This window comes from Vipera berus (genome assembly GCF_964194415.1).
Source record: "Vipera berus genome assembly, chromosome: 5".
NCBI classification, from domain to species: domain Eukaryota; kingdom Metazoa; phylum Chordata; class Lepidosauria; order Squamata; family Viperidae; genus Vipera; species Vipera berus.
The window spans coordinates 37,099,132-37,126,386 of record NC_138207.1 but is presented as its reverse complement, the minus strand read 5'-3'; the positions used below and the strand labels follow the sequence as shown (position 1 = coordinate 37,126,386).

The window sequence follows — 27,255 nt, the reverse complement described above, 5'->3', positions numbered from 1 at the left end:
ATATTTAGGGGTTGGTATACTAGCTTCAAAGTATTACAAGCTGGATGGCCTGAACAATTAAATAGTTATATGATAGTTTAATTACAATATTGTACTCAACACATTGGTGGCATTGGTTCCTCATTAAATTGGAAACCTAAATAGAATACTATTAAGGTTGAATCCTGTCCTTACTCCAGTAAGAAGTATGAAGAGGCAGAGATGCTTATGAAATCTGCAGATGAAATTAAATTGGGTTTAATAGGGTAGGGTTTTCAAATTTTAGGCTGGAATTTTTCTAATTGCCAGGAATGCCTGATTAACAGGCAAAACTTCAGTGGCTGAAAATAGGCTATATTTGAGTGAACCTTTTCCCCCTTTAGTCTCAGAATCCTATCGTTTATATATTCCTGATGAGATGATTTTTGAAACCCTTAATCCTCACAATTTTTTTCTAGTTAATACATGACTGCTCATTCCACAATATTGGTCTGCATGGATGGATTGTCATGAGAAGTCAGTTGCATTTCAATAAAGGTAAAGGTAAAGGTTCCCCCGCACATGCGTGCTAGTCGTTTCCGACTCTAGGGGCCGGTGCTCATCTCCGTTTCAAAGCCAAGAGCCAGCGCTTGTCCGAGGACGTCTCCGTGGTTATGTGGCCGGCATGACTAGACGCCAAAGGCGCACGGAACGCTGTTACCTTCCCACCATAGTGGTCCCTATTTTTCTACTTGCATTTTTACATGCTTTCGAACCGCTAGGTTGGCAGAAGCTGGGACGAGTAACAGGCGCTCACTCTGTTACGCAGCAACTCAGGATTCAACCCGCCAAACTGCCGACCTTCTGATTGACAAGCTCAGCATCCTAACCCACTGAGCCACCGCATCCCTTTGCATTTCAATAGCATAGCTATATTGTTATTCGGAAAATGAAACTATGTAAATAGTTGATATAGTGCTTTTTCTACTGCTTTAAGGCTACAGCAGTTTTTTCTTGTGTTTCATTTAACTCAGTTTAACTTTCATGACCTCATGTTCAGTGCTTTACATGGCAATAGCTGAAAATTCAAATTAAAAATATAAGAGGCTAGTAAAGAACTAAATAATGAAAAAACTCAATTACCACAATTGGGTGCCCTCAATTCTGTCATCTATTATAATGTTGGAAGGTACCTTGGAGGTCATCTAGTCCAACCCCTTGCTCAAGCAGGAAACCCTATACCATTACAGACAAATGGCTGTCCAGTCTCTTAAAAACTTCCAGTGTTGGAGAATTCACAGCTTCTGGAGGCAGATTGTTCCACTGGCTAATTGTTCTAACTGTCAGCCAAATATCCACCAAATAAATCTCCAAGTTGATCTGAGCCAATCTGACCATTTAGATTTTCTAATTAAGCATCCATTACTGCTACGATTGAATCCATCCCACTTTGCTACTAGTCATTCTTTTCTTCTTTCTCCTTTTTTAGGGTTATAAACTTTTCAAGAGAACTAGGTCTTTAAATAGTACATCCAAAATATAATTTCTGACTGATAACAAGCACACATCGCTGGGAAAAACTGAAAAACAACATATTCAAACATATGTTTCTATAAAACCCTCAAAACAAAAAAGTCCTCCAGGAAAACAGCAATTTAGTACAATATTTTATTATGTTTTCCTAGATAAAATATACAAAGCATTAAATGTTTATTTTCACCCCAGAGCAGCTTTTCCAAAGCAAATGTCCATCCTTCAAATGTATGACACCTGAAAGACACCCAAGTATGTTGGAGATGGCTATTCCATAGTGATGATGTTCTCACTCTTAAAATCTACTTTTTCTTTAAAAAAATACAGCATTATCATCATGGTTTGGGTTTTCCTCAATTTAACATGATTAATGATCAAAGAAAATTATTGGTTGAGATAAAATTAGTGGAAAATATTATCAAAGCAAGGTTTAAATATTAAGTTGGAAAAATATTTTATTAATACTGCACTTTTGTATACATTTTATATACTCAGCAGATGTTCTTACAAAGAAGTAGTTCACAATATTGTCTGAAAAAGGCCAAAAGACACAAAACAATATGTCAAAAGTTTTCTATTCCAGTTTTTCTTGTGTTTTTTTCCTTTATTTTCCTGTTTCCAACTCTAGACTTAAAGGACATCATGTATTCTGAAAAGGCTATACTATATTATGTTTTTTTTATTATCACTCTTCACTATAAAAAATTAATGAAGATTAATATATAAAGCACTGGCCCAGTATTAAACACCAGTGAAATAATTTAGCAAGACTGATAGTTTTTTTTCTTAGAAATTTTCTTACAAAAAGAAAGAAGCAAAGCCCAAGATACAAAAACATGTAGGTGGCAGTTCTCACAGTGGCTGGCAAATTGCTGTATCAACCACAAAAGTATTTGCAAAATGGCGGATGTGATGACACTTCTCAGTAGCTCGATGGATATCTGGAAAAAGAAACCAGAAAAGAAAGTCAAATTAAGTAGGTGTTTCTTAGAGACAAAAGAAAAGAAATGCAACCATTTAACTTCTAAATTAAGTATGTAGAAATAAGAACAAAAACAATGCGAATCATAGGGTCACAAACTACTAATATTGTCATGTATTAATAAACCCAGTTCTCAAGCTATTTTCTCACATGATTTACATAGAATAAAAATGTTCTAATCCAGTCAAAATATAACAATAATTTGTTACAGAAACAGCATCTAGACAAACTTTAAAAAGAAATGAAAATACATTTTTTAACATTGAATTTTAAACTCAATGAAGAACATAAATTTATCTTTCCTTAATCTCTGAACATTTCCAATTTGTAGCTGGCTATTTGTTTAAACAATTTAGACAGCTGCCCATCTCACTGAGGTAACTAGGTGGTACATATAACAAAATACAAACTAATTTACCAAGTGCCTGGAATTGGGGGTGGGGAGAAATCACTGAATAACCAATCAGTACAGTTAGAAGCTTGTTTGGATGGCATGGTCTTATAGTGGAGAAATGAGCTCATCAGGTCACTGCCCTAGAATGCCTGCATGGGAGATTTTCTTCTAATTTCCAAGAAGAAACACTTTCAAGATGGAACACCTTGGACTGGTTTCAACCTTGTTCAACTCAGATGATTATTAGATAGAGCAGGGGTGTCAAACTCAATTTCATTGAGGGCCGCATCAGCATTGCGGTTGCCCTCGGGGCCGGGTGGGCATGGCCTACTGGGTGGGCATGGCTAGAGTGCATATGGCCTACTGGGTGGGCATGGCCAGCTCTACATCGCTCGCATCAAGGGTGCCTATGGGGGCCTGGGCAGGAGTGGGACAGATCTGAGGGTCTCTGGCAGAAGGAAGGTCTCTGGGCCAGGGCCAAGGCAGTGGGGGCCGTTCCCTCACTGTTTCCAGGATGGCTTCGCAGGCTGCATGAAACCACTTCGCGGGCCGTATCTGGCCCCCGGGCCTTGTGTTTGACGTCTGAGATAGAGGTTCAACTATATGGGTAGATACTCAGCAAGTTTATTTAAATAAGGTCAAGCCGTGTATGTGTGTGTGTATCAATTCATTAATGAGATTAATATCATGCAACAACCTCTAGATTTAGGTACCTTTTTAAAAATTGTTTTACTCTTATTAGTATATTTCTTCTGCCAATATCACGTGTTGAACTGAAAAATAATAACTGCCTAAATTTACAGACCATTTAAGACGGGTCCCCAACCCCTGGTCCATGGACCAATATTGGGCCGCAGCACGCCAGCAACTGGTCCGCACAAACAAGCAAAACCCCATTTGTGGGATGCAGGCAGCACACAAAACCATGCCCCCTCCGGTCCACGGAAAAAACCTTTCTCCACAGAACCGGTCCCCGGTGCCCAAAAGTTTGGGGATCTCTGATTTAAGAAAAACTATAAACGTCAGCAAAAGATATAAAATGATGGTCTCCTTACATCCTCTTGCTATCCTATGGCCCAATCTGAAGGTTTCTTTGCCTTGGCAGAGTTTACGAATATAGGAGCCAAACAGATCTAGGTCAGTGGCATGTTCTGTCACCATCTTCTCTTCCTGGATCATGTTGGTTTGTGGAAAATACTCCCCTTTCTGTAATCAAAGAATCCAATTTACTGAGAATTTGTTTTAACCTCTGGAAAGAAACAACTCTTCAACAAGCCTAAAACTTATTTTCACTTTTCAAGAATTTTTGATCCAAGCTTCAGTATATTACTTCAAGCAACAGTAAGTCATTTCTATCACCTGAGGATAATGCAACCTATACACTGAATAACAATGGGATTAGAACTACAAAATGATGGCTATTTTGCATTTTTCTGATGATAATTTATCAATGCTGAGTAAGAATTTCTCAATTCATAACATTCATTCAAAAGTCAAAATTTATTTTATTTATTTATTTATTTATTAGTTTTTATAAACCGCCCTTCTCCCGAGGGACTCGGGGCGGTGTACAGAGGAAGGAAGGTATACAGATCGAACAATAAAAATAATAAGAAACACTAATGAACACAAACTGGGACCCCAATTAACGCTATCATGCCAGGCCAGCCTGCTGAAACAGGAAAGTTTTTAAGTCGCGACGGAAGGTACGGAGGTCAGGGGCCATCCGGATTTCTGTTGGTAAGGTGTTCCAGAGGGCTGGCGCACCCACTGAGAATGCCCTCCCCCTGGGGGCCACCAGCCGACATTCCTTGAGCGGTGGCACCCTGAGGAGGCCCTCTCTGTGGGAGCGCACAGGACGGTGGGGTGCTGACATCGGCAGAAGGTGCTCCCGAAGGTAGTCCGGAACCATGCCATGTAGGGCTTTGTAAGTCATCGTTAGCACCTTGAACTTCACACGGAAGGCAGCCGGAAGCCAGTGCAGCGCACGGAGGAGAGGTGTGATATGGGAGTATCGGGAGGCTCCCAAGAGTGTCCGTGCCGCCGCACTTTGCACCAGTTGAAGCTTCCGAGTGGATCTCAAGGGCAGCCCCATGTAGAGAGCGTTACAATAGTCTAGGCGAGATGTCACAAGGGCATGGGTGACTGTACGTAAGGAATCCAGGTCCAGATAAGGCCGTAGTTGGCGAATTAGTCGAACCCGGGAGAAGGCCCCCTTGGTCACAGCTCCAATGTGGTCTTCCAGGGAGAGCTGCGAGTCTAGGAGGACACCCAGGTTGCGGGCCCTATCAACAGGGGGAAGTAACTTGTCCCCAATGTTAAGCAGTGGGACGTTCTGAATCTCCTGGTTTCCCGGTACGTACAGCCATTCAGTCTTGTCCGGGTTCAGTTGAAGCCTGTTTCTCCCCATCCATTCCCGGACCGCTTTCAGGCAGCGGGACATCACGTCTAGGGCATCACTGATATTGTTTGGAGTTGAGATAAAAAGCTGGGTGTCATCAGCATACTGATGGTACCCTACTCCAAAACTGCGAATGATCTCACCCAGCGGTTTCATGTAGATGTTGAACAGGAGAGGCGAGAGGACCGACCCCTGAGGGACTCCGCAAGCGAGAGGCCTCGGGGTCGACCTCTGTCCCCCTGTCAGCACCGACTGCGAGCGACCCTGGAGAAAGGAGGAGAACCAACGCAGAACCGTGCCTCCCACTCCCAGTCCCCTGAGGCGTCGCAGCAAGATACCATGGTCGATGGTATCGAAAGCCGCCGAGAGGTCTAATAAGACTAGGACAGAGGAATGGCCCCTGTCCCGGGCTCTCCAGAGATCATTCATCAGAGCGACCAATGCCGTCTCCGTGCTGTAGCCCGGCCTGAAACCCGATTGGTACGGGTCTAGATAAACCGCTTCATCCAGGATCTGAGGAAGTTGGTGCGCCACCACGCTCTCAACAACCTTCGCAAGGAAGCGAAGATTGGAGACTGGACGAAAGTTATTCAAAGAGGATGGGTCCAAGGTGGGCTTCTTGAGGAGAGGTCTCACCACCGCCTCCTTCAAGGCGGTGGGGAAGTGACCCTCACTCAGAGAAGCAGAGATGACCGCTAGGAACCAGCCTCGTGTCGCCTCTCGAGCTGCATAGGCCAGCCAGGAAGGGCACGGGTCCAGTAAGCATGTGGAGGAGCTTAACCTTCTCATAATCCTGTCCACTTCCTTAGGAGTTACAGGATCAAATTCTTCCCAGATGACGTCGACAAGACTGTCCATGTCTTGTTCTTCCATCTCAGCCCAGTTGGAGTCCAGACCAGTTCGAATCCGAGCGATTTTATCCAGCAGATATTGACCAAATTCCTCGGCTCGACCCTGCAAGGGTTCCTCCCTCACCTCTTGGTTTAATAGGGAGCGAGTCACCCTGAACAAGGCAGCTGGGCGATTATCTGCGGACGCGATGAGGGTGGAAAAGTAGTTGGATTTTGCCACCCTTATCGCAGCGAGATAAGACCTGGTGAGGATTCTTAGTCGCAATCGGTCGGATTCGGATCGACTGGACCTCCAACGGCTCTCTAGGCCCCGTCTCCGACGCTTCATCTCCCGGAGCTCCTCGGTGAACCATGGGGCTCGCTGGGATCTGCGCCGGGTCAGAGGCCGCAAGGGTACAACTCGGTCCAGAGCCTCCGTGGCTGCCTTTTCCCAGGCTTCCACTAAGGCTTCCGCCGAGCTGTGAGCAGGGGGTGCATGCGAGTCCCTAAGCGCTGCCTGGAACTTATCAGGGTCCATTAGGCGCCTAGGGCGGTACCATCTGACTGGCACCGTGCACCCACGGTGGGGGGTGGCAAGGGGGAAGTCTAGCCGCAGGAGGTGGTGATCGGTCCATGACAGGGGCGTAACAGTTGTGGCACCCCCACCGACATCATCACGCCACCGTCCAGACAAGAACACCAAGTCTGGGTTGTGGCCTCTCTCATGAGTCGGCCCAGAAATTATTTGCAACAGGTCCATGGCCGTCATGGAAGCCATGAACTCCCGAGCCAGTTCGGACGATCCTCCCAGGGACGGTAGATTAAAGTCGCCCAAGACCATGAGTCTTGGGAATTCAACCACCAACTCTGAGAGGACATCGAGTAGCTCGGGTAGGGCCGCCGCTGCACGATTAGGTGGTAGGTACGCCAGCAGCAGACCCAGCTGCGCCCCTGGGCCGAATCTCAGTAGGAGAGACTCACACCCGACCATCTGAGGGACGGTGGTCTCTCGCGGGCTAAGGGATTCCCTGATGATAACTGCCACTCCCCCGCCCCTCCCATGAGCCCGGGGCTGGTGCAGTACCTGGAAACCTGGCGGGCAGAGGTCAACCAGAGGAACGCCCCCCTCTGGGCCCAGCCAGGTTTCCGTGATGCAGGCCAGGTCCGCATGCTCACAAAATGCTACAGAGACTGGGAATCCTACTTTCTTTTTAGTCAAATATCAGGGTTCCATCAACCTACTACAGCTTTTCTATAAGGGAACTATAAGGGAAAGCATTATCAGTTCCAAGGGTGGGTGCAATGGTTATAGAATATAGCTGTAATCAAATATAGAATAAAAAGGATTGTTTACTGACCTTTATATTAAGTGTCAGTTCCCAGAAATGCTTAAGTGGCATGACAATAGTAGTATTTAGCTCTCCAATGAAACATTTATTTACTACCCAATCATAATACGCGGTCAATCCCTGAAATCACAACAAATAAACAGGCTAAAAACAAGTTGAATGTGCTCTAAACAGATTCAAGAATTCTTACAGAACAATCTGGGACGCTTAAACCCTGTATATGATAAAGGTGACAGTTTCTGAATTGGACTAGAAATATTTTGTTTCACGTCCCCACTCAATCTCCATGCTCACTGGGTGATGTAGTGTCTCAGACCAACTTCAGCCATCAGGAGTAGAAACCCAGAGACCATCAGTTCTAGTCCTGCCTTAGGCACAAAGCTAACTGGGTGATCTTGGTCCAGTTAGTCTGTTAGTTACTAGGAAGCTTTGGCAAACCACTTCCAAAAAGGTTCTGCTAAGAAAACTGTAGGGACTAGTCCAGGAAGTTACCAAGTCAATGCTAACAGCCCAACAGCCCAGCTTCACAAGTTTGTTGTTGCAAAGATTGTATTAGCAGACAAACCAATGACAGTCACTTTGACACTCAGAGAAAAGGCTACTAGAATCATATGATTTAACCTTTTATACCCTTCTCATAGGAAGCTGCTTTCTAGTTCCAGCTGTGGCCTGTCAAGAGCCAGAACAAAATAGAAATACAACCCCCCCCACACACACACAGAGGCTATAAATAATAAATTTGATTAGAAATTCTAGCAGCACATATCCAATTGAGGCCAATAAATTAAATAAAAAAGGTTATTAAGGTACACTGTTCTCTTTACAGTATCATCCCATTATACAGTATGCTTTGTTCTGAGGCCACAAATTTAGCTTAACCAGCCAGTTGAAAATTCCACAGACTGAAGATTGAAATATTCCACTGATGAGTGATGCCATGATTATTATCAGTAAATATATGCCCAGATTGAAACCACACTACCTCCCAATGAAAGAAGCAAGATCTGGATCTCTTTTGTTTGTTTCTGCATGTCTTATAGAACTGTAAGATTTGTCAAAGGAAAATAAGTTTGATATCATGGCATTCCAAACCATTATATGCCTAGCCTATCAGGCTCCTTAAAATGCTTGGAACTGGTAGGAGGCTCTCCCATATGAATATTTTGTGTTATTACTGAAGTGCTGAGACAAAAAGGTTTTATTAAAATGGCAGTTAGGCCACTGTTTGATAATTTCGGATATTAAAGGGGACCTGTAACAGTGTTCGCTACCCCAGAAAGGCAATGTGAATCACCAGACTGTCAAATCACAAAAGGGGCATGTACTATATGGTTTAGACCACGAATAACCAACCTTTTGGCTTGCTTAAGCTGCACTGAGCAAAGAGGAATTGTCTTGGGCCACATCTAAAATATGTAATTAATATGTATAATCACATATTAAAAGTTTATGATCTTGCGAGGTTGCATTACTAGCTGTCCAGAGCTGCATGTGGCCCTTGGGCCATGGGTTGGACAAAGGGCCGGATATACCTGGTTTAGAATGTTGGATGTCATACGGCGAGACACATTCAAGTTCCCACTCAACAATAAAATCTCTGGTTGATTTTTCCCAGTCCCCTATCTTTCAGCCCAATTTGTATCTGAAATTCGTCATGAATATTGAAAGGAGAATATTATTTATGATATGAGCTCAAGGAAATAACTTTCTAAAAAGTATTTTCTATGCTTTTCTTTATTTCTATCTTAGACATTTCTATGAAAGCATATGCAGCCCAATTTCTTACCTGCTGAAAATCATGGATAATGTCTGCAGGATGCCCAACATTGGGCCTGGGGATGCTGATCTCCTCATAATTCTCTCCAAGGTAAATCTTCACATCCTCATACGCTGTCCTGATTTCAGACGAATCATCGAATTCAAAGTAGTCACACTCCAAACCTCCTTCCTCATAATTGTAATACTCCGTTCTTTGCTACAATCGTTTAATAAAAAGTTCTCAAGCATAATTGGCTGTGTTATGGTCTCATTTTTAAACTTTCTAAACATACAAATTCAGTTAGGATTGCAGAATATGTCAGAGACTTAAAAACTGATATTTCATTCCCACTGACAACAATTCAGTATAAGAAATGTGTAACCAAGTGTTGATCTTATACATGCCCTCTATCCTGTTTTTAATCTATCATCCTGTCTATCAAATTGCTAATCTGAGATCGCTTCCTTCTGCCTCTTTATCCAGGTTCTTACTTCTGAATATACCACCTGGTAGGATGCAGTTAGCTAGCTTTTGCCTAGTTCTATAATGTATTTCCTCCAAATAAATCTCCCTTTACTGAAGCAGGTTACAAAACTCTCAGAAGAGAATCCATCATTTCTAAGCTTAAAAAAGCCCCAGAAGATGGCACAATGAGATACAAAAAACTTTAACTCACTGCTGGATGTACATATATTTGCAGTCCAAGTCTGGTAACTCTAATACATGTGAGTGCCATTTTGGTCACAAAAAAGCAGTCCTAATTCTTTCCCTACCTTTTTTTTTGCTGCTTACTGACAGCAGTTTTTTTCAATATTTTATTCAGTATCCAAGAGCCAGTTTAGTCTTTTAATTAAGGCAGAAACCAGGAGATGGTGAGTTCTAGTCATGCCTTAGGCATGGAAACCAGCTGGGTAAGCTTGGGCCAGTCACTCTCAGGCCAACTCACCTCACAAAATGGTTGTTGTGGGGAAAATAGAGAAGGAAGGTGTGTTGGAAATGTGTGCCACCTTCATTATTTATAAAAATAATAAAGGCAGAATAAAAATAAATATTCCCACATATAATTCTTGTAAACATGATAGCAAAGAACAATTTCCAAAATGGATTGTAATTTTGTCTAAATAGATCCATACTCCCTTCTCTAAGCCTCCTAAAGCAGCTTTTCTGCAGTTTTTCCAAAAGGGGATTCATCACATTTGTACATATCATGCATATTATAAATGCCTCATCTGATATTCTGTATACCGTATTTACTCAAATGAAGCATATTCGTCTTATCCTTGCCAATTATATTTTTTAAATGAAGGGGTTATTTTGGATCCAAATATAGTAACACTGAAATTCCTGTTTTTACTGCTAGACCAAAGCATATTTCTTCCCAATGAGGAAGATGAGCAGGAAATACACAAGGCAGGGAAGGCATATGTTGCTGCTGTCTTATTGAATGAAATTAGGCGACTGAGTGGGGTGAAGTACAGAAGCAGTATTGCACCTTCATGTATGTCAGAAAAGACAGTAAATGGAAGGTGAAAAGCAAGTTGACATGGACAGGAATTACAGGCAAAGAGCAGTTACCATGCAAAGTTTAAATTCGTAATAATACTTTAGAGAAAATCCTCAAGCAAGGATGAGTCTCCAGGAAAGGTAATGGGGAACAAGTCTCTGTTTAAACTTCATGACCAGTTATCAGTAATGAATATAAATTATAGTTTAATAGTCACATATTATATTATCTATTATCAAACACCATTTTGGCAATGTTTCTCTTCTGGCTATACTGAGAATTATATGTTTGTAAATATTTGTCATATATGAGACATGATCTATCAAATATAGAAAATATATAAAGGGAGAGCTTATGCTAAAACTACTTTGGCTATCTGAAATGGGAAACTCAGTTGTCTCAGATTGCCATATAGGTCAAGCATACCAAAGGAGCAACTACTTTACAAGCTTTAAGGTGGAAATGTTAATCCTCCGTCGTGTGGAGGATTTGAACCAAATCATACATACCATATCCATGCCCATGTGAGCAACTGAGTGAGTAAGAGATAAATATTTGTAGATGTATGTTGATGTTAAAATCAAGCCGAGCAGTAACAACAAAAATCCCAGGGCCAAAAAGAAGATGCAAGTAAGAGATCTCCAAGTCTGCTGCGGCAAAGATAAGAGCTGCTTCTCCTGTTTAAAGAAAAGGGACAAGATCGATAATTAATGGAATATCCTGTGCAGGATGGTTCTATGCCAAGCTTCTTTTCCATGTTGTGTACATCTATTTTCTTTTATAACAGGCTTCCTAAGAAGGAAAAAGAATATTTTAAAAGGTTATAAAAGATAAAAATATGCTTGACTTGACATGACTTGATGATCTCCTTGGAAAGTGGAAGAAACACAATAGGATCAGCTAATTTATTCTGATACTAAGAAATAGTTAAGTCAAGGAACCGAAAGTAACAAATATTGGGGAAAGTCATAATACTTGGAATTCTTGATTTAAAGGGAAACTAAGGTATGTGCAGTCAGACATGAATCTTGAACTAAAAAATAAGTTTTTAATAAACTCATAGCATTGATATGTAGGGAGAAGCTACTGGTAGAGGACAGGAAGGCCTGGAGGAACGTTGTTCATAGGGTCGCGATGGGTCGGACATGACTTCGCAGCTAACAACAACAAACAACACACTGTAATAAGAAAAAGGAGCTCCATTTCTAGATGACTTAAATTGCAGGAAAATATTGACTAAATATTAAGGAAAACTTCTCAATACTAATACTAATACTAGACTAGACAAGAACTGGAAGAGACCTTGGAGATCTTCTAGTCCAGCCCCCTGCTCAAGCAGGAAAACCTATACCATCTCAGACAGGTGATTGTCTAATCTCTTCTTAAAAATCTCCAGTGACGGGAGCACCCACGATTTCTGGAGGCAAGCTGTTCCACTGGTTGATGGTCCTCACTGTCAGGAAGTTTCTTCTTAATTCCAGGTTGCTTCTCTCTTTGATCAGTTTCCAACCATTGTTTCTCATCCTTCCCTGTGGTGACCCCCTCTTCCTTGTGGCAGCCCCTCAGATACTGGAATACTGCTATCATATCTCCCCTATTTCTTCTTTCCTTTAGACTAGCCAAACCCAAGTCCTGCAGCCGTTCTTCGTATGTCTTAGTCTCCAGGCCTTTGATCATCTTAGTTGCTCTTCCCTGAATTTTTTCCAAACTCTCAACATCTTTTTTGTGATATGGTGACCAAAATTGGCTGCAGCATTCCAGGTGTGGTCTCAATAGGGTTTTATAAAGCAGTACTAATATTTTGTGTGATCTTTATTCTATTCCTATATAACCCAGGATTATATTAGCTTTTTTGGTTGCTGCAGCACACTGCTAGCTCATAGTCAAGTGATGGTCCACTAGACTCCAAGGTTCCTCTCACAGTTTTTGAGCCATGTCTCCCAATCTGTACTTCTACCTTTGATTTTTCCTGCCTAAATGTAAAACTTTGCTTTTCTCCACATTGAAATTCATTTCGTTGGATAGGGCCCATTGTTCAAGTTTGTCTAGATCTTTTTGGATCCTGAGTTTGTCTTCTGGGGTGTTGGCTACTCCTGTCAGTTTGGTGTCATCTGCAAATTTGATGAGTTCCCCTTCAATTCCCTCATCTAAGTCATATTGAAGAGTACTGGGCCTAAGACAGAGGCTTGTGGTACCCCATTGCTTACTTCTCTCCATATGGATGTAGTGCCATCGAGGACTAGTCATTGAGTACGGTTTGTCAGCCAACTACAGATCCATCAGATGGTGATACTGTCTATTCCACCTTTTTCTAGTTTGCCAAGGAGTAGGTTGTGGTCTACTTTATCAAATGCCTTACTGAAATCCAAGTATACTACGTCCACAGCATTTCGCTGTTTACTAGTTTAGTCACTTTATCGAAGAATAGAATAAGATTGGTTTGGCACGATCTGTTTTTAACAAACCTATGCTGGCTACTGGTTATGACTTTGTTTGCTTCTAGTTGTTTGCAGATGTTTTTTGATTATTTTTCTAGGATCTTCCCAGGTATTGATGTTAAACTGATTGGTCTGTAGTTTCCTGGGTCTGTTTTTCCCCCCTTTCTTGAAGATGGGAACTACATCAGCTCTTTTCCAATCCTCAGGTAATTCCCCAGTGCTCCAGGATTTATGATATTTGTGGTGCAATGGTTCTGAGGTAATATCTGCCAGTTCCTTCAGAACTCTGGGATGTAATCTGTCGGGTCCTGGTGATTTATATTCATCAAGAAGGAACTTCCTGACAGTTAGAACAATTAACCAGTGGAACAATCTACTTCCAAAAGCTGTGAATGCTCCAACACTGGATGTTTTTAAGAAGAGCCTGGACAGCCATCTGTCTGAAATGGTAGAGGGTTTCCTGCCTGAGCAGGGGGTTGGACTAGATGACCTCCAAGGTCCCTTTCTATTTACTTTACTATTATGATTATGATTAAGGTCAGATAGATGTTCTCTTACCATTTTCTTGCTTATTTTAATTTTTGTTTCTAGTATGTCTTTTGCAGTGGTTTTTTTGGTATGTGGGGCTATGGTTTCTTTTTGTGTGAAGACTGATGCAGAACTAATTACTAGAGGGATCTTTAACAGAGGCATTAAAGCAAAGGCTAAGCAGTCTTATGGTGGTATTTCATTTGGGTTTCTGGATGAGTTGGAGTGAATGGCTTAACTAGCACTATCTGATTCTTTTATTCTATTGATGTAGCATGTTTACAAATGTACATGAAACCTTCCTAAGTAGCCTAAACAAACAAGAATGAACTGCCATTTCACATTCTGGTTCCTTAACTCATCTCTTCTAATTTAACTCTGCACATTGCCTCAGACACATTTGTGCGAGGGTGTGAAGAACATAAATTTCAAACAAACAAATGATATCACTGTATGTTCCATTGTCCATGAGATCAGCCTACCCAATAATAAAACCAATTCAACATTGTAACAGCAAGCTACAGTCAAGTAATACAAAGAAGGATGTCTGTAGACAGCTTATCTCCCATCAACAATAATTAAAGTAGGCACAGCTTATGCCTCATATGTTTGTGGACGGCCCTAGTTTGCGGGCTGATACAGACAAAAGAAGAAAAAAGACCCATATTTGGGTCGACACAGGGTGGTCAAAAAAACACTTAAGACGTGTGTGTGTGTGTGTGTGTGTGTGTGTGTGTGTGTGTGTGTGTATAATCATTACAAATGAGCATATTGCAATATAAGGAAAGAAGGAAAAAATCATAAATTTCAACAGATGAAATTATTTTTTGCTTGACTACATTTTTTTCAGAATTTTTCAATACTGCCTGCCACTTTTTTTCTTCTACGCACATTTCAAACATAAATTGTTTGCTTCTAGAGCATTTTTGGACACAACAACTTGCTTTGCAGGATGGTACTTTTAAATACATAAAAATAAATTAAAAATAGAACTTGCTGAGCACCAGAGAAACTGTCTGTAGGCAGACCCTTGAGTTCCATAACTCCGATGTGCAGTCTTTCCAGAAAAGAAATTAGGAGAGTGATAAAATAAATATATACAATGATATCAAGGAGCCTAAATTTCCTCAGAGCATCATACTGTCATGGTTCCGATTAATGAGACAGTTCAAACAACATTCAGGTATTGTTTTATCTAAAAAGTCTATAATAATGAAACGAAGCATCGGCACTCATGGATCGATGCCAGAATCTGAATTCTCCTCCACCTGACACCCCACATCATACAGAATCTCCCTCCCTTATTTACACGTCATAAATCACACTTACCAATAAATTTAACACAAAAAGTTTCACTTCCCTTCTGAAGTGGCTCCCTTATCTTGTAAAAACATCCTGGTTGCATTTCTCCTGCGTTTTAGTGATTCAAAAGCCAACAGTTAAAGCAAAAGCTGCCTCTTATATTGTCAGTGCAAAAACATGTCAATGTTTGCAGCGTTGACACATACACTAGTTTTTTGTAATTATGAAAAACATCTAGGCCATATTAAAATAAATTAATAGACAGCCTATTTTTAAAAAAATCTCTTCTCTACCTCATCCCATCTCTTTAAAAAGATGGTAGTTCCTATAGTTCAGGAAGAAAACCCCATCTTTGTTGCTAATGTGATATAAGCATCCAGTGTCAATCCAATTATTAGACTGCAACACAAAATATGAATTTTGGTTCAGGTGTGGGGCTAGTCTAGTTAATGTGTCAATATTCTACTTAAAGTTGTTTCCATTAGGTAGCTCTGTGAAGGAATTTTTGAATGAATGCAAAACGTTTATTTTTATCAAGGGCTGACATCTGACATCAATTAAAACACAAAGAGAATAGTTATAAATTTCTCTCTAAAGACTTTGAATTTCTAGCAAATTTAGATTTAAAGACTTTCCTAAGTTATCTTCTCATTTCTGTAAGGAATAATTTCCAGGAAATATTGTACTAAAACAGTAATATGAAACTCTTTGTAATAAAATGTGTTACCGGTTCGGATTTGAAAATTATGTTGCCTGGACTGAGAGATTTATGTGCAAGAGTATGTGTGAGAAATTTAGCGAGAGGTCCTTGCATGAAAACAAAAAAAAAGTCTTAGGGAACAAACACAAAGCTTAATAAATATAAAAATAAATCTTTTAAACTGAATTTCATACTTCTTTTTTAGTCTACAGTGACAACCTCCTTCAACCTCTTTTAACTCTACAGAAGAGAACCTGTGTAAGCAGTGTAGGCCTACAATCTATAAGCTTAAACTTTTCTCTCAAATACAGGGGAAGAAATACCAGAAAACCTGACCTTCTCCATGTGTGTGTTGTGGTGCCACAGCCTTTGCCTCATTGTGAAATTACTCAAAACACCACACATGTAATTTTTGGCTACCAAAATTTCACCCACATGTGGTCTAACCAGAACAGGCCTCCTAAAATAAAATTAGTAGAGCTGGTTATATCTTTTAATCTCACCTACTAATGCAAGCACAATTCACAGCACAAGGCAACCACAAGACTTGGAAAAAAAGCCATTGGCACGGTCACATACAAACTACAGAAGATGGAAAAATTACCTCTGCTGTTTTAGATTACAGATCACAAGAATTAGAAATATTCTTAACTTGATTTCAGCTTAAATAGAGAAATGCTCTGCAATTATTGAAATTTGTGGAACACAAAAATAGGTCCCCAACATGATAACAGTAGAGATATTATATAACAACACAAACAACAAAGAATGAAGTCAAGCTTAAATTATTTTTAGAAAAGAACACAGAGCAGCAGAACAATCCCCTCAGAAGGGCTGATAGAGAAAGTCCCCATGGTAACAAACAGACTTGCTTGCCCAGAAATCTTTGGCTTTTTTCCCTTGATTTTAGAACTGGAGATATTCAAGTCTCTAAGAAGAACGGTAGCCATTCATCCATGTCAAAGAATCAGGAATAATCTGAAACATGTATCATTCAAATTTGCCAAACCAATCCTAAAGTGGGAATAGAGAATCTAGCCAGAAGTTCACAGTATAGTTCACGGGTCGGCAACCCGCGGCTCGGGAGCCGCATGCGGCTCTTTGAGCCGTCTCCTGCGGCTCCCAGCCGCCCGGTGCGCGCGCACCTCTTCGAACGGGCAGTGGTGCGCGCGCACCTCTCCAAATGGAGAGTGGCACCGCCCGTTTGGAGAGGTGCGCGCGCACCTCCCCGAATGGGCGGAGGTGCGCGCGCACCTCCCCAAACCTTTGGAGAGGTGCGCGCGTACCTCCGCGCGAACGGGCCGCGGCGTCGTTCTTTGAGGACGCTGCCGCGGCCCGTCTGCAAAGCTGCCGAAAGCGGCAGCTTTGCAGATGGGCCACGGCAGCTTCCTGAAAGAGCGACGCCGCGGCCCGTTCCGAGAGGTGCGCGCGCACCTCCCCGAATGGGCGGAGCTGCGCGCGCACCTCCCCAAACCTTTGGAGAAGTGCGCGCGTACCTCCGCGCGAACGGGCCGCGGCGTCGTTCTTTGAGGACGCTGCCGCGGCCCGTCTGCAAAGCTGCCGAAAGCGGCAGCTTTGCAGATGGGCCACGGCAGCTTCCTGAAAGAGCGACGCCGCGGCCCGTTCCGAGAGGTGCGCGCGCACCTCCCCGAATGGGCGGAGCTGCGCGCGCACCTCCCCAAACCTTTGGAGAGGTGCGCGCGTACCTCCGCGCGAACGGGCCGCGGCGTCGTTCTTTGAGGACGCTGCCGCGGCCCGTCTGCAAAGCTGCCGAAAGCGGCAGCTTTGCAGATAGGCCACGGCAGCTTTCTGAAAGAGCGACGCCGCGGCCCGTTCCGAGAGGTGCGCGTGCACCTCCCCGAATGGGCGGAGCTGCGCGCGCACCTCCCCAAACCTTTGGAGAGGTGCGCGCGTACCTCCGCGCGAACGGGCCGCAGCGTCGCTCTTTGAGGACGCTGCCGCGGCCCGTCTGCAAAGCTGCCGAAAGCGGCAGCTTTGCAGACGGGCCGTCGCCGTCGGGCAACCGGGAACCGGTTCCATCTCACTTTTAAAAAAATTGGCAACCACGTGCGTCCGCGCATGCGCAAAAAACGTTTTGCGCATGCGCAAAACTTTTTTTTGCGCATGCGCGTGCATGGACACACGCACGCGGCTCCCAGTTTTTTTAATTTGTGATGGAACCGGTTCCCGGTGGCTCTTTTCCTTTTTTAGGTTGCCGACCCCTGGTATAGTTCAAGGTCAGGATATGGCTTTCACCAGGTGAAATAATTAAGAACCCCGCTTTCTCTAAGCTGGTGCCTTCTGCAATGCTATGGATTGCAACTCACGTGAACTCAGGCAACATGATACTGTGCAGGAATTGGAGTCACAAACACACAGAATAAAAGAGTGTTTGGGGAAGACAAGAACAGAGGAGAGGAGAAGGTCCAGACTTCTGCTGGAGCTTCATCTGACTTATTTATTTTTTTTTTAAATCCCATTTATTTCCCGCCCTTCTCCGAAGACTCAGGGCGGCTTACAATCTAAGAAGCACAAATCAATGTGCTTAGCAATAGCCTTCATTCTATGTATATGCCTGCTTGTTAGGGCTTTCACACACACCCCAAGCGGCATTATTACAAAGTCAGCTTATTGCCCCCAACAATCTGGGTCCTCATTTTACCTACCTCGGAAGGATGGAAGGCTGAGTCAACCTTGAGCCTGGTGGGACTCGAACCTGCACTAATTACAGGCAGCTAGTGTTACTTAAGGAGGCATTAGCCCACTGCTCCACCAAGGCTCTTTGGTAGGTAAAAGGTAAAACAGCTTTTAAGTACCAAACAACCCACATCCTACCATCTTGTCACTGAGATACCAGGCTCTGATCATGATCCTTTAAAATACTTTTACATGTATACGTTCAGAAGTACAACAAGGGGTAAATATTTGGAAGATAAAGGTAAAGGTAAAGGTTCCCCCGCACATGCGTGCTAGTCATTTCCGACTCTAGGGGCCGGTGCTCATCTCCGTTTCAAAGCCGAAGAGCCAGCGCTTGTCCGAGGACGTCTCCGTGGTCATGTGGCCGGCATGACTAGACGCCAAAGGCGCACGGAACGCTGTTACCTTCCCACCGGAGTGGTCCCTATTTTTCTACTTGCATTTTTACGTGCTTTCGAACTGCTAGGTTGGCAGAAGCTGGGACGAGTAACAGGCGCTCACTCTGCTACGCGGCACTCGGGATTCGACCCGCCAAACCTTCTGATTGACAAGCTCAGTGTCCTAACCCACTGAGCCACCGCGTCCCTATTTGGAAGATACGAGATTTAATAAATCCCTATCGAGCAAATGTTGCTTGTGCTATCAAAGTTAAAAGACTGGGAAACAGTTTGTCTAAATCCAGAGAGGTGCAGCGGACTGTATATGCCCTGGTTGCCAATTGTTACACTGCAGATGTAACTTGTAGAGGATGTGGTGTGGAACCTTGTCTAACCTGAATGCCAGAGTTGAAAGTAGGGGATTTTAGTTTTGGTTTGCTTCATTATTAGCTGAAACGAACAGCAGATACTTCTGGTTTTCTGGCATCCGTGTGGAAAGGAAAGGAAATGCTTACTATACTATGCTTGCTGGGGAAAGAGAATTATTCTCCAGTCGTCCTAGCCCAGGGGTAGGCAACAGCTGACTCAGGAATTCTGGGAGTTGAAGTCCATGAGTCATAAAAGAGCCGAGGTTGCCTACCCCTGTCCTAGCCAGAAACAAGTCGTACAGCAGTAGCATTTCCTTCCCTCTATGAACGGAATTTCTGTTCTGCCTCCGGGCTCGAATCCCTTGCGATGAAAGCTCTTTTCTTCAGTTCGATCGCCCGCGAGACCTACTTCAGTCTTACCTGTTTTACTCAAAATACCGTTAAGGCCGTATTGCGCGATGCAACAGCCCCACCCTCGGCAAAAGTAATCGTCCAAAATCACGTCTATGCTTAGCGCGACTTCACTAACTGCGTTTAACGCCGCAATGCCATAATAGCGTCGGCTTCTGAGAGCGTTCATTTGATCCTCACCATTAACTGAAATGCAAACCTGATCTGACAATGCCAGCGCGCCTGTGGTCTCCTACGTACTTACCGCATCCTGAGAAAGGACGAGGCCTTTTGCTGGGGCCCCACGGCGCGTTGCAACCGCCGCCTCTTTCTCCGGCTTCAGCGCAGACGTAACCGTCTGGAAGCCGATTTTCACCATGGCTCGATCGCAACTCCCCAGGCGAGTCCACCGGCTGCGCAAACCGCTCAAAAGCGTCTCTCACAACGCGCCGCGAAGATCGAGGCTTTTTGAGATCCCGCCTCCTCAAAGAGAAGCGACGATCTACCCAAGCAGCTCCGTTTCTCCTCGGGTTTTGACTGGCGAGGGCTCCTGCTCTCTTTGTAGAGCCCTTTAATCGCGGGGGGCTGTTTGTGGAGGCTCAGTCGCACGTGCTCAAACTCCGGACTTTCTGCACGTGCGTCCCAAAAGCCCGCCTTAATTTTGCTCGGGAGGTTTGCACGCAAGACCGAATCTGCGGATGAAAGGTGTGTGAAATCTGGCAATCATTCATCCCAGGCTCAGGAACATAGTCAGGTTTTTAGGGCTGTACAAAAGGTTAATAAGGTTGGAGCCATTCTAATCTTGGATGAGAGGATATTTCCATACTGATGGCTAAGGAAGAGGTGTCAGATGAAACCCATTTTTAATAGTATTAATTCATTTCAGCACTATTAAATTCAGATTTCCCATAATTTGTACATAATTATTTTCAATGTTTGTATAACAAGAAAGCAGTTCATTTAATAGCCATGGGCATCAATAATCAGGACTCAATGGGGAGATTGAGGAAATATGCATATGAAATATGGGATATAAGTACATATAGTTGGTATTGTGACATTATTGCAAAAGAGTCCTTTTTCTATGATTATGACTTGCTGGAGACAATCTGAATAGATTCCTTTTTTTGCTTGCAAATCTTAATATTTACAGATTTGTTTTGTAGGATTACATGCAAATTGAATTTAGAGTATTTAATAGGGCAATGCTTCAGCTTCTATGACAATAAGGTGCTTCAAAATGAACTGGAACACAAATAAATCATTGCAATTATACATTTTCTCAGGAATATGTAGCCCCTTCTCATAAGTGGGAAGCAAATACAAATCTTTAATCCATTTTTTAAAATCTGAAATAATTTTTCAGTTTTGAACAACTATCCAGTTTGTTGCCTCCTCAGGATCTGTGCAATATTGGCAACTACTGAGTTTCCAGTTTGTGTGAAAATCAGTTCCTACACCTGCATTTTAAGCTGTAAGTCATATATGGAAGATACTGATTGTAGATGTCTATGGAGATTCTTAGTCATTCAGGTCATGATTGTCCCAAAGGTGCTTTTGAAAAGGCACCTAGATGCGTCTTGGATAAGAAGCGAAACGTTTTCAAGGAAAAACAAAGGAAATCCAGTTGCCTTTTGAAAAAGCACCTTTGAGACATTGATTGTAGATATAATCTCAGCTCTTCTGCTCATGAAAAATGTTCACTATATACTAGGTAAATCTACTTTCTATGTAAATTAGGCCTTTTAACAAATTATTACTAGGTGTTTTATAACTCTTTTTCAAAGTCTGAATTCAAAAATTCAAGACCCTTGAGCCAACAGCCTATTTTTATATAAAAAGTCAAAAGACAATAAAATGAAAATAAAGTATTTATGAGAACTTTGGAACAACATGCAGGAATGGGTGCTTTTGAAACCAAGAGAAGTTCACCTTAACAAAATCTGCAATTACCCTATTTACATCTTACAAAAACATAATACAACAGACAATTATTTCTATTGGAAAACCTCAGAGAATTTTTAATAAAGATTGTGTGCTACACCTTGCTGTTAGAGATGCAGGTCAGCAGTTGAACATAACCTGGATTTGTCCAGTTATTACCACATTTTGGAGTAAAGCTATATGTCTATGGAAATTTTCAGTCATCCAAGTCATTGTTATCCCAAAGATCCTTTTTCACAAGGCAACTGGTGTCAGTGCTGCTAACATTGGATATTCTTGCTTTGACAACATAGGGAGGTGCAGCCTTTTTCTTTCCTATGTTTTAGTCTAAGAATTAGATGACACTGGGGGAGGAGGAGGAATGTAATGGGAGTTAGTTAGACATAACAATTCAGAGGATTTTGAAATAAGAGATGATAAGAAATGGGAGGTTTGGAGAAGGGAGGGAAAGCTTGCATTTCAAACTAATTGGAGAATGTGATTTATGACTGTTAATTAGAGGAGGGAATTGTGCTTTGATACTATGTGTTTAGGGGAGGGGAATTCAGATTTCAGCTTTGACCATGTCTGTGCCAATGCTATGCAACTTGAATAAAGATTCTTTAAGGTAAACAATGCCTCAAAGTTCTTTAAAGAGTTCATCTGTCAGAACGATGACAACTGGACTTTCTTGCTTTTCTTGGAAGATGTTTCACTTCTCATCCAAGAAGCTTCTTCAGTTCTGACTGGATGGTGGACGTGGATGAGACCATGGTTTCCTATGATGTGGCTTCACTCTTCACTTGCATCCCAAAAATTGAAGCTGTCACAGTAGTGAAAAAATTTCTATACAAAACAGCACCCTAGGTGACTGAAACAACCTCAGCCCAGACCACATATGTGCCATGCTGGACCTCTGCCTGACCACTACCTATTTTCAATACAGTGAAGGTTTCTACAGACAAAAACACGGCTGTGCCATGGGCTCGCCTGTGTTCTCCATTGTGGCCAATCTCTACATGGAAGAGGTAGAAACCAAAGCCCTAAACTCCTTCACAGGAATTCCACCCACTCATTGGTATAGATATGTGGACGATACTTGGGTCAAGATCAAAACAGGAATTGGAAGTATTCACCAAACATATCAACTCAGTAGATAGATAAATCAAATTCACACATGAAGATGTTAATAATTGTAGCCTTCCTGGACTGTGCTGTATACATTAAGGAAGACAAAAGTCTTAACACTGAAATTCATATGGATCAATATTTACATTTTGATTCACACCACCCACAAAATGGGAGTTATCAGAACCCTACACCACAGAGATGAAGGCCTGCCTACCAGCAAAGAAGAAAAAGAAATAAAACACATCAATGAAGCCCTCAGAATGTGTGGCTATCCCAACTGGGCCTTCATAAAATCTCAAAAGAGACCTAGCAAGAGCTCCTCCATAACAGATGAACAAAACAATAAACGAAGCAATGTATTCCATACATTGCAGGAATATTGGAAAAGATCAGAAGGATCTTCAGCCAACACAACATTTGTGCACACTTCAAACCTAAGAATACACTAAGGCAGAAGCTTATCCACACCAAGGACAAAACACCCAGACACAAACTGAGCCACGTGGTATATTCAGTACAATGGAGTAAGCCATGTGCGGATCTGTACATTGGGGAAACGAAACAACAACTTCATAAACATATGGCACAACACAGGGAAACAAACCCATCACGATAAGAGTCAGCAGTCCATCTGCATTTAAAAGACAAAGGCCACTCTTTCGAAGACAGCAAAGTCCACATTTTGGACAGAGAGGACTGCTGGTTTGAAAGAGGGGTCAAAGAGGCCATCTAGGTCAAAATTGAACAGCCTCTCTCAACAGAGGGGGAGGAATCCAACATCATCTATCTACAGTCTACAGTACAGTCTTTCAACAATTCCAAGAGGGCTCTACACTCATTTGCACTATTCAGGTGACCCTGGAGATACAGATAAGCCTCCAGATAGCTTTAATGACTTGCTAAAGAATGCAAATGAACAGCTGTCTGCTGAAGTATAAATCTTTCTATTTGCCACCAACCGGTCAGAGCTGAAGAAGCTTCTTGGATGAGAAGTGAAACATCTTCAAAAAAAAAACCAAGAAAGTCCAGTTGCCTTGTGAAAAAGCATCTTTGGGATGACTAAAGCTATAGATTAAAATGAATTCTAAATAATCGTTGCTGATTAAGAACACACATGTATTGCTTGACTGTATCTGCAGCATTTAGGATATCTGGTAGACTAAATATGTACAGAAGTTGGACAAATGCACTGAGTTATGCAACACTGGAAGAACAAATCTGACTTTATCAATAGAATGCTAATATATGTAGTTTGTCAACATTAGAATTGGATTTGTGGTTCTTTTTTTAAACAAAGGGCAGTAAAGAACAATCAAGCAATCTGCTCACATTGTTTGGAGTGTTTCCTTATGAAATTTTTTTCCAGACTCTTATCCCCTTTTCTTTGTATGTATGTGTTGTGAGGGATAAATTTTGATTGTACATTATGTAGTAAACACTATGTATTTAATTTTTTGTCATTTTTTTAAAATGTAAGGGTTCAAGATATTCTTCAGTTGATCAATCAACTAACAAATTTTAATTTATTGCTAGTTGCTCAATTTACAAAGCAAATGCTTCTCTAATGTGATGAGATACTTGCACTAGAATCTATATTTTTATTCTTGTAGGATTGCAATTCTGTGCACACATATACCAGAATAATTCTCACTGAATACAGTGGGTTTTACTTCAGAGTAAATAAGAAGCAGACTAAATCACTAACAGTGTAGTCTACTCTGCGAGTTCTAGAAAAGAGCATGAAAAAAATTAATTTTGGGAGAAAACAGTTTAACACTTCCTGAAACAGGATGGCTCAACTACTTCTCTAAAGCTGCAGCTGTTTTTCCAGCTGAGATAAAATCTAGGTGCTGAAGAATGGTGCCTTCCAGTTTCTATGGTAGCCAGTTTCATTGCCTAGGTCAGTGATGGCGAACCTTTTAGAGACCGAGTGCCCAAACTGCAACCCAAACCCCACTTATTTATCATCGGGTGCCGGATGGGCGTGGCCCACTGGGTGGGCGTGGCTGGCATGGACATGGTCTACTGGGTGGGCATGGCCAGCTCGATGTCACTTGTGCCAGGGGCACTTGTGCAGAGCTGGGCAGGACTGGGGCGGATCTGAGGGGTGATGGGACTGGGGCGAGTGCTGGGTCATGGTCCACTGGAGGAGCCTCACTGATATTAAAGCGGGTGGGGGAAGAGATGATATTAAAGGGGGTGGGGAAAGAGATATTAAAGGGGGTGGGGGAAGACATGATATTAAAGGGGGTGGGGAAGGAGATGATATTAAAGGGGGTAGGAGAAGACATGATATTAAAGGGGGTGGGGGAAGACATGATATTAAAGGGGGTGGGGAAAGAGATATTAAAGGGGGTGGGGGAAGAGATATTGAAGGGGGTGGGGGAAGAGAGGAGCCGAAACCGGCCCTCTGCCATGACGCGCCAGGCAGCCATTCCCCCCCCCCACGGATCACCTTGCCACTGCTTGGAAAAGGCCTTTTCCCTCGGATCTAGGACTGCACAGCAATTTTGCGCCCCCCTACACCTGATCCAGGCAGCAGAGACCTTTTCAAAGCCTCTGGAGCTCGCATCCATGACCATGGGGTGATTTTGCAGCACATCAGTGGCCTGGATCAGCAGTGGGGAGGGCGCTAAATCGCTGTGCAGCCCTAGATCCATGGGGCAGAGGCCTTTTGCAGGCCCCTGGAGCCAGGATCGGGCCACTGGCACACCGCACAATCACCCCATGGCCATGGATGCAAGCTCCAGAGGCTTCAAAAAGGCCTCTGCCACCTGGATCGGCCATGGGGGGGTGCAAAATTGCTCCAGAGGCTTACATGGACTTGTGCTGCAGCTGCCTCCACCATCCAGCCTGGATCCGTCCAACTCTTGCAGCTGCTCCCTGACTCTCACTGCAGAGAGAAAGAGAGCAAGAGTGCAGGAGCACGCGGAGAGAGAGTGGGGAACAGCCTGGCCTGCCTCCCTCTGGGGCGATGGCGCGCGTGCCCACAGGGATGGCTCCACGTGCTGCCTGTGGCACTCGTGCCATAGGTTCGCCACCACGGGCCTAGGTGACAGATCACTTATGTCAAGGCAACTGAACTACCAGGCAATAAATTCAATAAAGTCTTCCAAAATGTCTTAAAATACAAAGTTTATTTCAGGACTTAATATGTAAAATACTAGCAGTAGAAGCAAATATTTCTGGTAAGTTTGGAATAACCCCTGTGGAAAACTTCACATTATTGCCTTTATCTGTTCTCAAATGTCCTCAGCTAACTTAGAGCCTTTGATACATATGCATAACAAAAGGCTAGTATTTATTATTTATTTATTCATTAGTTCATTCCATTTATTCATTCATTCCTTTATTCATTCATTCAATTTCTATAGCTACCCAACTCAACCAAGTGACTCTCGGCGACTTACAATTCTAAAATTATAAAACAATTTAAACAATTTAAAAAACAGTAAAACAATAAAAACCTCCATAAAGTAAATATGTACAAAAAGCAGCACTGACGATTAATCAACTAATAGTAAAGCCAGGCAACAGGGTCCTTAACACATTCCAAGCTCCAGGCCCTGGAACATAGCCAAATGTTTAAAACTTTGCAAAAAGCCGAAAGGTTGGGGCCATTCTAATTTCAGAGGGGAGAATAGTCCATAAGGCAGGGGCCTTATGATAGGGCTAGCATAAATTATGGTTATCATTGTTTCCGATAGACCTACAGCAGCTGGACCAGGATTCCAAACCTTTCTAAGCTGAAAACACACGGCCGTTCTGATAAAATGACTGCCTCGTTACCACTTCATTTAGTCTTCCAGATGTTTCTTTACTAGAATTATTTTTTTCCTGGTGAGCGAGACATATTAAAAACAAAAAAACCATTGCACTATAGACTCCTTCATTTTTTTTTTCAGAATGCCTTCAAAATGCATATAATGCAGAGGATAATTATTGGTAATAAACATTTTCTTAGTTACTTTTGTTTTAGGCATGAAGCCGGGCAATCTGAAAATTTAACAGGCCGTATGTTATGGGGCACTGACCTGTACATTTTTACTTTATTCCCAAGATCTTAAAGGGAGTCGCTATCCAAATATATTGTCAAGTTTCCAACGGATGAGCTCTTCAAAGAACTCTGAGGCATTGTTTACCTTAAAAGTCTTTTATTAGAGCCCTATAACATCAGCAATCCTTGTGAGAAGCTGGAATCTGAATTCCTCTGCCCTTAGCACAATATTAAACACAATTCTCCTCCTTTCCTTCTCCATTAGTTTGAAGGGTTAGTTCTCCATCCTTAGCGTAAACCCCCCAGTTCTTACTTATCTCTTGTTACATTCAATCTTGAGACTATTCGCTACTGTTGTTTATGTCTAATTTCTCATACATTCTTCCTTCCCCCCTCCCTTCTTCAACTAACTTTAACTCTAAAAATGATGCACAAGTAGAAATATGAAATAGCTTCTTCATCTTTTGTCAAAGCAAGAACATCCAATGTTAGCAACGTTGACATATATAGTTAACTCCCAAGTTGTAGAAGAGCCTTGCTATTCAGCAGCCACTAGTTCAGGAACTTAATGCTCAAAAACAGAAAGGCACAAGAAAGAATGTTTGCCCCACTTTGATTCCTCTTGGTGCAAGAGGAAGAAAAGGAAAAATGCTGTCAAGTTTTCTATATTATTATTTCAGCCCAAAAAAGTAAT

The 27,255-nt window shown here is 42.5% G+C and overlaps 1 protein-coding gene across 1 annotated transcript; it reads right to left on the bottom strand.

Moving 5' to 3' along the window:
* Positions 1–1,643: 1,643 nt before the first annotated feature.
* Positions 1,644–19,889, bottom strand: LOC308669283 (integral membrane protein 2C-like; the record flags this gene model as incomplete). The annotated part of the gene is made up of 6 exons (XM_081329918.1): positions 1,644–2,432; positions 3,923–4,073; positions 7,457–7,567; positions 9,234–9,422; positions 11,220–11,387; positions 19,776–19,889. The coding sequence occupies 6 exons, from the start codon at positions 19,887–19,889 to the stop codon at positions 2,344–2,346; spliced, it is 822 nt and encodes a 273-aa protein (XP_081186044.1). The 3' UTR covers positions 1,644–2,343.
* Between the last annotated feature and the right edge of the window lie 7,366 nt (positions 19,890–27,255).